General features: G+C 55.2%; 1 protein-coding gene across 1 annotated transcript in view; it reads right to left on the bottom strand.

Moving 5' to 3' along the window:
* The window catches only part of FNBP4 (formin binding protein 4), a gene marked incomplete at its 5' end in the record, with an annotated part of 10,771 nt that extends 221 nt beyond the window's left edge, over positions 1 to 10,550 (bottom strand). Inside the window, 12 exons of the mRNA XM_026850144.1 lie at positions 4 to 175; positions 507 to 685; positions 1,668 to 1,801; positions 2,090 to 2,194; positions 4,531 to 4,649; positions 6,553 to 6,763; positions 7,129 to 7,467; positions 7,723 to 7,846; positions 7,931 to 8,081; positions 8,649 to 8,835; positions 9,015 to 9,151; positions 10,451 to 10,550. Coding sequence (XP_026705945.1) covers positions 4 to 175; positions 507 to 685; positions 1,668 to 1,801; positions 2,090 to 2,194; positions 4,531 to 4,649; positions 6,553 to 6,763; positions 7,129 to 7,467; positions 7,723 to 7,846; positions 7,931 to 8,081; positions 8,649 to 8,835; positions 9,015 to 9,151; positions 10,451 to 10,550 — 1,958 coding nt within the window. The remainder of the gene's footprint in view (positions 1 to 3; positions 176 to 506; positions 686 to 1,667; positions 1,802 to 2,089; positions 2,195 to 4,530; positions 4,650 to 6,552; positions 6,764 to 7,128; positions 7,468 to 7,722; positions 7,847 to 7,930; positions 8,082 to 8,648; positions 8,836 to 9,014; positions 9,152 to 10,450) is intronic.
* Between the last annotated feature and the right edge of the window lie 7 nt (positions 10,551 to 10,557).

Here is a 10,557-nt window from a genome sequence, read left to right as displayed (position 1 = left end):
GGCGGGGGCGGCGGTGGGGGCGAGTCCGGGGGAGGCGGAGGCGGCGGAGGCATTTCCAAAGGCAAGGGAGGTTGGAGGACCGGGACAGAGGACTGAAGCAGAGTCCAAAATGGAGTGAGCGGCATGAGAGACGTAGCAGGAACTTGGCCTGAGAAGGATTCTTTACAAAGGGAGCCTGAAGAATACATATTGACACAGGCTTGAAAACCCACGCTATGGACCGCGCTGCCTGCTCCTGCCCACTGCCTCCCTGCCAGGCCCTGCCTGGGAGCGGGCAGGCAGAGCTCCGGCCACGGGCTTGACTGACGACCTGCATGCCGCCTTCCCTGGCACCGCCACCGTGCTGAAAAGTGCTGGGGACAGCTTGGGCACAGCGCTCAAACCACTGCCCGTGGAGGGGGACCGGTGCCGCCACCTGCTCTAGCGCTCGGCAAGGCCCCACAACACCCCTCTCTGGGGCTGGGACTCCCCCCAAAACCACAACGATCCCCGCCCCATCACCGTACCTGTGGTACGCTCAGCGGGGTCCCCGGCGCGCTCTCCTTTGTCTTTTGGAGGTGGTTTAGGAGGACTGTCGGCTTTTCTGTCGGTGGTTCGCTGTCCCTCCTCTTCGTCCTCCCCGTCGGGGAACTCCCATTGCGACTCTCCTGAGCGCTCGTTAACATAGAAATAGCGTCTATGCTCCCTAAATCACAAGAAAGAGAAGGAGGCTTTAGATTCCCTCCCCCGCCACTGACACTCCGAGGCGGGCCTGCCCACGACAGCGGTGTGCTCTCGCAGGGAAGACCCTCGGCAGCAGGGCTGCCGCTCTCCCAAACGCCACAAACAACTTTGAGGACAGAGGCAGGAGAGACCCGAGCCGGCTCGCTCAAAGCTATTTGCATTGCTGGCTGCATGAACGTCGCCCTGAGCCCCCCGCTCCGAGGGAGGGGAGGGCTAAGAAAGCAGGCCAGAGTGCAGCAGAGCGACGTCTCTCGCTAGCATCGGGACTTTCAGCCGCCACCTTGGCTGAAAAGTCGCCCTCCAAGAAGAGGCACCGGGGAACAGCCCAATGGAGAGAAGCGGCTGCCCCCCTACCCCGTGGTGCGTGGAGGTCGCTTTTATGATACTCTTGGTGTCAAACACACAGTGAATGCTAGAGAGAGGGAGCGGATCTGGGAGCTGAAAAACAAAAGAGCAAAGATTTCAAACAAAGGAAAATTAATCAAGAAAGCCAAATAGACAAAGAAATGTTTGGGTCTGACCTGCTGGCAGGAGACAGAAATCTTGTTCTTCATTCCGTCGATGAGTTGAAGTTTGTCCTTTGTCAGAGCTGTTGGTCAGAAGAGGTGATCCAGAGATCCTGCAAAGTTCACAGAGCTCTCGCATGCGCGACCCCCCAGGCCCGCCCTCCACAGCGCTTTACACTCGTGAGAGTGAAAACCAGCTCTGTCCGATCAGGGAATCAGCTCCGTCTCAAAGCACTGAGCACTCCGTTTGGATCCTCCAGTTTGGTGGTTGGCCCAAACTCTGCGAGTGCCGGATGTTTCTCTGCCTGCCCAGCACTGCTAACAGAAGCTGCTCTCAGTCTCCGAGAGGGACGGCGCCAACGTCGTCGGGTGGTGATGGTCACAAATCATGTCTGAGATGTCAGAGATGAAAGGTGAGAAAGGTAGGAGAGCGCGTACCTGTCCCAGTGGCAGGACCAGCCTTTAGGAGTGGCGTTTATTTCGTATTGTTTTAGCTGTTCAGCTGCGTCTTGGAGTTTGCGTTTGAGGTAGTTTCCATTGAGAGCACCTTCTCGCCAGTCTGCAATGCGGGTCTAGAGGGCAAGAACCGGGGGAGGGGGAAAGTGGTTGAGGGAGGCTGCAAGAGGCTCTCGGGACAGGACTCGAGCTGCGGGAGGCTCCCTTATGGCATGGGGCTCGCGGGGGAAGACACCGCCTCCACGCAAAGCCATGCTCTCCCCCCGCCGAGGAAGGGCCCTGCAGGAGCGCGGTTGTGGTGCCGCTGCCACGAGCTTCACGCAGCACTGGCACTTGAACGGCGGACAGTATTTGTTATCCGCTTCGGAACAGAAGGCCGGAGCGAGGGACGAAGGCTCGGTTACCTCTGTCTGCAACAGCAACATGTGGAAGTTGGAGATAGATTGTCTGTTGATGCCCAGGAACTCCAATTTATTAGTCAGAGTATTTGCCAGCTCTCCAATCTGAAACTGCCAGGGAGAAAGGGGAGAGTAAGCAGCCGCTCTCCAGTAGCGGCACCGGGGGCTGCGGCCCTGCAGCTCGAGGCCTTCCCCGGCAAACGAGACTTGGGACCGCCTGCGGCCCCTCCGCCGTGCCACCCTGAACGCCAGCGCCTGTCACCCCCTCTGTTAAGCCCTGCTACCTCCTGCACCCCAGGGACAGGGTCTGGAGCCGCCAGCGAACCCCAACTCCTTGCCCTGCTCCCGCTCCCAGGTGCGATCACCACTCTGCCCCAGCCCAAGGAGGGTGCGGGCTTGGGTCCGCTTCAGTGCCTGGCTCTGGAGTTATAGCAGAGCAGTCGCCAGGGCAGAAAGCATTGAATCTAATCTTCCAATCATTTCCCAAAGGAAATAGGCTGGGATATAATTTCAGGCTTTGTAAATCATTGCTTTCCAGAGGAACTAGTTGGAAAGCGCGGGAGAGGTGACAGCTCTGGATTTACTCCTGAGCAGAGACAGGATCTATGTTAAGATTCAGGCCAGCCTGCAGCGACCACCGTTCCTCGACCCTGGCATCCCATGGGAGCAAAATCTCCAAGTGGGGCACTGCCCGGGGCCACAGGGACCCCTGCATCTATCCCCCCGCCTGTGGCGACTGCAGTAAAGTGGCTACAAGCCAGGAAACGATCAGGAGCAGGAACAGGGTGGACGCCTGCAAGTGGCACCACCACTGCTTTAAGGAGGGCTCTAAAAATGACTTTTTTTTTTTTCCCCTTTTGCTCTTCAGAAGAGGCTTTGAAAGGTCCCCAAAGCCAACAACGCAGTCTGTCTCCAGAGAAGGAGGATGGGCCAGAGAGACAAGCAGCACTAGAGAAACCCAAAGCGGGGAAATGAATTCCCCCGTTTTAACGTGGCTATGGAGAAGCCAGGGAAGATCCCACAGCGGAGGGCGACTTCACAGCGGAGGGCCCAGCGAAATCTCCTGCAAACCAGAGAGCCGGCAGAACAGAGATTACCCCGAATTGATGAAGCAAATGGTACCAATTACCCGAGGAGACGGCATTCCTCCAACCTCTAAAGGGATCCCGCGTGGCAAAGCACCACGCTACAGCACACAGTCCGTCACAGCGCACCACCAGGACCAGGAGGAGAGGGGATGGCAAACGGGCTGGCTTAAAAGGCTTTCGGTAGCCATCTGGGGTGAGGCAGGCACGAGTGTGGTCCTGCTGCAGGCTTTTTAAAGCTTTTTTTAAAAATAAATTTAATTTAAATCAGACAAGCCTCATGTAGATGCTATACTGAGGGAGGCTCTGGTTTGGGGCAAGGTCGCATCTCAAAACTCTGTTAAGAGTTCTTTTACAGGGTAGATGCTAAATCTGTCAGGAAGTCAATAATGAAGCCCTTTCATGCTGGAAAAATGATGAAGTGGTAGGAAATGAGGGCAGGGCCCGAGGTCAGCTCTCACTGCAGGTAGCCACCGGGGTTCTACCGTGGGCTGGCAATTCCCCATCTGTAAACCATCTGGCCCAGGGAGGTGCCAATGGTTGCTAACGAAACCAAATTGCTCAGGAGCCAAATTTAATGCTGCAGGAGATCTCCTGGTAAGGAGCAAGTGGGAATTAAAAGGACAAATAGAAAAGATCTCCTCTACCACTCAGTGTAACTGTCACCCAGAGCCTGTAGCTGTGTGTGTCACTACTGTGGCTCAGGAAGGGGCTCTGGGAATCCTTCAGACGCAGCCAAAAAGTGCAAACCAAGGCTCGGAAAATATCAGCACAATGCTGTATAAATCCCCAGGGCTTCCCCCATTTCTAACAATATGGGGCTTCCCCAAAATCTAACAACTTCAAAAAGGAACGCCAGGTGAGGAACAGAGTGACAGGTACCGGCAGCCTCCAGACACAGAGAGATTACAAACGAGGAGTCTTCAGCCTGGAAACGGGACAACTGCATGGGCACGTGCCAGAGGACTGAAATATTGTTATTGGTGAAAAGAAAGTCAAGACAAAAGAGTTCGCGCTCTCTCAGGACAAGACCCAGAGCTCAGTCTTTATGCCCACCACAACCCCCCCTTTCATTTTTTTTTAAAAATCCTTTCAAGCCTTTGCTGCTGGCTAATCCTGCATGGCTGTTCTTTCACAAGGATGAGCTGCTCTTGCAGCAGTGCCGGGATCTGAGCTTTAGAGCTGCAGCAGGCACCTGGCACCATCCCATGGGCAGTGCGGGAGGTGGCCAAGGCCACTCCAGCCGGCCCAAACCCACAGCCCAAAGCTCAGGTGTCCCTGGGGCAGAGGCCAAGTGCCTGGCCACATCTCTAGCGCGAGCTGGGAAAGATGTCACCAACACGCATCTCTGCATTTCTGTACCTTTAGGTCCTGCTCCTCCTCTTCTATTTTTGGTGCCCCCTGGGCTTTTGCTTTCTCCTGGGGCTCCTCAGACTCTGCCTCTTTGTCTGAATTTGCATCAGCTGCTTCTGTGCTCGCCGCTGTGGGAGAAGAAATGACAGGTCAGCCCTTCTCCCACCACTGCTGTGGCGCTGCTGACAGCCAGCTGGAGACACCGTGCTGGGGAACCAAAGCCACTGCAGGAGAGGGCAGGGAAAGAGCCAGGGCCTCTTTCCTACAGGAGCTGGTGACCAGAACCTGAAATCAAAAAGGAAAGAGGTCACTGCCTTTCTGATAGGGAGGATCCTTCTGGAAGGACAGTTCAGGAAGCGCTGCTACTGCACAAGGGCAGGGAGGAGGAAGGGCCTGGAGCACAGGGATGGAAGAAGTGTGGGGAGAGCTAAATAACAGCCAGGCAGGCAATGGTTAAACTCCGGCAGTTTAATACTTTGTCAAGAAAAGGGATCAGGTATTAAATAAGTTGAGGCAATTCTCAAAGACTGAAGAGCTCCCAAACAGTTGTCAAAGACTGTAAGGCTTTGCCTCCACTGCATCACAGGACAACTGCAACTGATTTGCTGTCTGAGTGGCAAATTCCAGGGAGGGAAGTTTTGTGAGGGCTTGTGAGGGGGAAAAACCCACTTTCCCGGAGTGGCCTCAAGGGCAGGACAGTTCCCTCAGGCACTCTCCAGCAGCAGGGCCTCAGCTGTTACACGGGTTATTTTAGAGCTCCTGTTCCCCAGAGAAGCGGGAAACCAGCACTGCTGGAAGGAGCTTGCTCCAGAGATGTGGTGAGGCACAAGGGAAAACTCTCCAGAAAACCACCCTAGATGAACAGCATCGCTGATTTACCACCAGACCCGCCACCCACATCACACTTCCACCTGAAGCAGACGCGTTTTTGGGGCAGGCAGTCTTATGGGTCCAAAACCATCCCCCACTTCAGCAGGACACAGCCTGCTCCAGGCTCAGGCATTTTGTACCCTTTAGTTCTTTTCCTGGGAAAAGCAGTTGTGTCTCGTTCAGGCAATGTTCTGTGCCACAGGGGCTGCCCTCCCTCCTTGTGCTGGGGAGGGACTGGCACATCTGAGAGCACCGGGGCTGCCGGACACAGGTCACTCTCCCAAACACAGGGGCCAGCATGTTTTGGGGAGCACGGGAGGGTTGGGAGAGGGAGCAACACACGGGCCGTGGAGCACCACCAGCCACAACCATGCTGTTTCCCAAGGCAATAAATTTATATGATGCTCTGCAACATCCGCTAGACTACTCTTAGCTTATATGTGACAACAGCCTCTGAAAAACCAGAGAAAAGCAGAGCCCTGACAGGACCATGAGCTCTGCCGAGGTACTCTTGTCGCTCGAGTGACGTATCTGAGACACAGGTGGCATCAGACAACCCTTCCACGAACCAGGTCTGCCCACAGCGAGCTCCTGCCTTATGTTCCCTGCGCACCAAGTGCAGAGCTGGAGCAGCTCCTGGGGAACTCCTATCTCAAATTTGGTGACTGTCACCTAGCAGCTCAGAAACCGCGCTTGGAAAGAGGAATGGAACAGTTCCCCGTGTACCACGGTTCGGATTTGTAAGGCGGAAGGAAAGCGGAAGGTGGCAAGGCGTGAAAAAGCCATTATCATACTTCTGTGTTCCCTCTCCTGATAAAGTCTCAAGTACGGGCACTCTATTTTCCTGATGAATACTGGACGTAAACACTCTCCTGTTTATTTTCTTTAATTACAGGATAAAGGAGAGAAATTGGCAGAGCATCAGCTTACTCCCACGCAATGCCCTGAGCTAGTGAGACCACTTGGCTGTGTGTGACTGGTGACAGCCACCCTGCTGGGCCTGTCCCCGGTCCGGCACACGTACCTCACTGCCCGGCCTGGCTCCTCTACATGTCACGTGGGGCTCCCCAAACATCTTCGGGGAAAGGAGCCCCTGGCAGGAGAGGGCTGCAGCTTTTCCAAGCACCCGCTCCTCCCTCTGAAGGGAGTTTTTCCAATTACCTGCTTCTCCCACTTCCGGGCTCTCTCGGCCCATTTTGCTGGAGCCTCGACTTGCTGATTCGGGGCTGGCAGCTCCGACAAACAGTTTCCATTTCCCCCGTTTAGAGGCCAGCCTGCGGGTTGCATCTTGCGAGGCCGACTGGCTCCCATCGGAGAGTGGGCTGGAGCCTGAAATGCTGCCATCACCTTCCTCCAAGGCCCGCAGCTCCGCCTGCCGAGAGACGCAACAGTGAGCGGCGATTCGGGGACTTGAACCTGCCCTGAAGAGCAGCCGTGGCTCCGAGTCACCTGGGAAAGATGCTCACATCGGGGCACTGCATTCACAAAGACAGAGCCAGGAGTTTGCCAACGGCTGCTGGATTGCCAGCAGAGCCTCTGCATGAAGCTGCGGCTGATCAGTGCCCAGATGAATACAGGGACCAAGCCCGTATAGGAGCAGCACCGGGGGTGTGGGGTCGCTCTCCCAAAGGAGGCAGGACAGAGACAGAACTGGGAGTTGCTGCTCCCGGTTTCTTTCCGGCTATTCCCTAGCTGCACATACGGCCTTGTTTCTGTGATAAAAACGTTTCCCCTTACCTTCTTTCTCTCCAGCACCATCTCCAGCTCGAGGGTGTCTTGCTCCTCCTCTTCCTCAGCACTTTCCCCCGACTGCACCACACTGCACAGATCCTCTTGCAGCGTGTCTTCCAGGGGATCCCGGCTGGGCTCCGGCTCTTCAGGGACAGCTGCTGTCTCTTCTGCTTTTACCTCCTCTTCTGGGGGCGGCTCGACCTCCTCTTTACAAATCACCTTCCTCCTCCAACGCTCCTCTTCCTCCTTCACCACATCAGGCAGGAGTGGTGCCAGGAGGGCTGCAGCCACCCCTTTCTTCTCCTCCTCACTGTTGGAGAGTGCCTGCACACCTTCGTTCACTTCCTGCAGGCCAAGCCTTGTGTGAGTTTTCTGAGCTCTGCCCAAGTCTGCAGCTCCCTGCCCCCTCCTACCAACCCTCCACCTCCCCCCACAGCTAAGCAGCCCACAGAGGAAGGAGCCCGGGTGGCCCTGTGCTCCCAGGGCCCCTCTTCGGGCTGTGAACAGAGTGGAGTAACCCACCTGCTGCCCAGGAAGCCCAAACAGGTGCCTACAAGCCCTGTGGCAACCAAAACCCAGTGTTAGGCTCATCTGACTGACCTTCTTCACCTCCCTCTTGGTGAGGTTGGCCCCACGGCCGACGCTGCCAGGGGTAGCCCCCTTCTCCTGGGGGTACAAATCAGCAGCTGCCACGAAGCTGCCATTGGCACCTGCCACGGTGCTGCTGAGGAAGAGGAGAAGGAGTGAAGAGCAGGCTTGGGGACCATGTCCCCAGACTTGCCCTCACGGGGCCAGGGCTCTCACCCACCTGTGCTGGTAGTGCTGCAGGCGATGAACCTGCGTCGCCAGGTACTGTGGCAGCTCCCAGGTCACCTCATTGCTCTGGGTGTTCCAGTAATAGTAGCAGCCGGTGTTCTCATCCCACACCTCCTGCCAGTCGCCCATCTCTAGCTCCCCCACTGCCAGGGGGGACATGACAAGGACAGGCTGTCACAAAGGGGACACAGGGGGCCTGGTCCATCACCCATGGGGACATGCAAAGCCTATGTGTCACCTGCAGGGTATGTGCAGTCTGTCTGTCACCCAGGGGACACACAGAGCCTGTGTGTCACCTACAGGGTGCATGGAGCCTGTGTCTGTCACCCATGGGGTATATGGAGCCTGTGACCATCACCCAGGGGACACATGGAGCCCGTGTCCATCACCCACAGGGGCACAGGGAGTCCATGTCTGTCACCCATGGGGATACGCAAAGCTTGTGTGTCACCCACAGGGCACATGGAGCACGCACCCATCACCTACGGGGGCACATTGAGCCCCCGTCTGTCACTCAAGGGATGCACAGAGCCTGTGTGTCACCCGTGGGGTGCACCGAGCCCACATCCCCTCCAACCAGGCCGGTTCCCTAGGCCACTGTCACCCCCCCCTTTTACCAGTGGCAGTCATTTGTCACCTCCCTCAGCTCCCTTTCACTAGCAAAGTGGTGGGCAGCCGCCCCCCCCACCCAAGCAGGGCGAGGCACTCACCTCCTGCCAGTGAGCATTGCGTGTCGTACTGCCACTCCGGGGCCGGCACAGCACCCGCGCCGTTGGTGGTGCTCGAGGACTGGCTCCCTGAGTCCTTTGGCTCGGGGCGGGGAGGTGTGGGGGGTGGCGCAGATGAGGAGGAAGTGGGCTCAGCGGGCTGTGGAGGAGCCGTGATAGCATCGATCTCCTGGAAAAACAACATCCTGACATCAACTTCAAATCCCACAGGGGGGCAAAAGCAGAATCAAGAAGTGCTTAGAGGCAGAGAACAATGTTTCAGATGGTGAAACTACTGTCTTTCCACCTCCCCCCCAATCTTCCTCCCAAGGGGAAGCTCACGGCCGCACTCCCCGGAGCCGCACTAACCGCCAGGAAGTTGGCCAGTGTGCTGTCGATGTCTGCTGAGTTACTGCCATTTGCGTCTGCGGAACGGGTCGATTTCTCTGGGGTTTCACCTTCCTCATCGTCGCTGTCTGCGTAGGCACCAAGCAGACACAAACCTCCTGGCCAGGGGGAGAGAAGAGCAGCGGAGCCTCAGTGAGACAGAGGGGCAGCACACCCCACTTCAGAGCCACCATCGCAGGTGGCAGATCTGAACGCCAAACTCTGGGGGCTCCTGATGTCACCCCAGTAATCCTGTGAGGAGGGAGTGGCCCCATGGGGAGAGGCAGGAATGGTTTGGGGGGACAAAACACCCCACCCCACTCTGTAAGTATTCAGGGAATAAACACTGCCCCTCGCTCTTCAAAACATCCATGGGGATGGCTGCTGGCCCCCCAAAATCATGGAGGACCAGCTCCCTACAAACACACTGGGAGTGGGAAATACCCTCCCTGGGGAAAAAATAAAACATCACCACTTGGAGAAAAAAAAAAATTCCCACCTCTAGAAAAAACAAAGACTGGAGGGAATATCATATCCTGCCCCAAAATCAGAGTGAGGAGTCATCAGTCCCCCAAACACCAATATTTTAATTATTAAGCTATTATTAAATTTATTTATTAGCTAATAATAGGCAATAATAACAATAGATAGAGAAAAATCACTTCTTCCTCCCATCTGGCCCCTGAAAAAAATACACAGGTTGGAAAAATATCTTCTAACTCAAATTTTTAAGGTAAGAAATCATCTTCCCTTCACAAATCACTTAAGGATGGAAGGGGGGGGAGCTTTCACATCATACCACTACCTCAAAAAGAGTGAAGCAGGGGCAGTAAACCTGCTCCCCCCCCAAAATCGGGGGGAGAATCACTCCACTCCCCCAGATAAAAAGTACTTAAACAAGGTAATCACCCTACCCCAACAGTAAGTTAAAAAAATACATTTAAAAAGCAATCACATACACGACCCAAAAAAACAAGAAAAAACCCGTAACAATTAAACCCGAAACGATTAAACCGTAAAAATAATTTACAAAGGGATTAATTATCCAACCCTTAAAAAAAAAAAAAAAGTATTTCAAGAGGAACGATCACACCTCCCTAGAAAAGGGCTTACATGGGGACAATCATCCCCCTTTAAAAAAAACCCACTTAAATGGGAACAATCAGCTCTCTTTAAAAAAATAGCACTTAAGCACTTAAAAGGAGAAAACCAGCCCCTTTAAAAAAAAGACTTAAGGAGAGAGGAACCGCAGCCCCCTCCAAAATCACACGTTTAGGAGAAAAAAAACCCATTTTTTTTTAGTAATACCAGATGGTGGGGGATGCTCCTCCATAAAAAGAGCCGGGGGGGAGCACTCCCCGAATTATTTTTTTTAGGGGAGGTTTATAACTCGTCTATGTCTCCGAGGGGCCTCGTACCTGTGGGTTTGACGGCAGCGGGCGCGGGGGGCGGTGGGCTGGGCACGCTGCGAGGGGGCTCCGCCACCGCTTCGGGCTCATCTGTGAGGGAAGAGCCATTAGAAACC

Source organism: Athene cunicularia (assembly GCF_003259725.1).
Source record: "Athene cunicularia isolate RWA chromosome 5 unlocalized genomic scaffold, athCun1 chr5_part2, whole genome shotgun sequence".
NCBI classification, from domain to species: domain Eukaryota; kingdom Metazoa; phylum Chordata; class Aves; order Strigiformes; family Strigidae; genus Athene; species Athene cunicularia.
The sequence above is the reverse complement of the archived record's forward strand: the minus strand, read 5'-3'. Positions and strand labels throughout refer to the sequence as shown.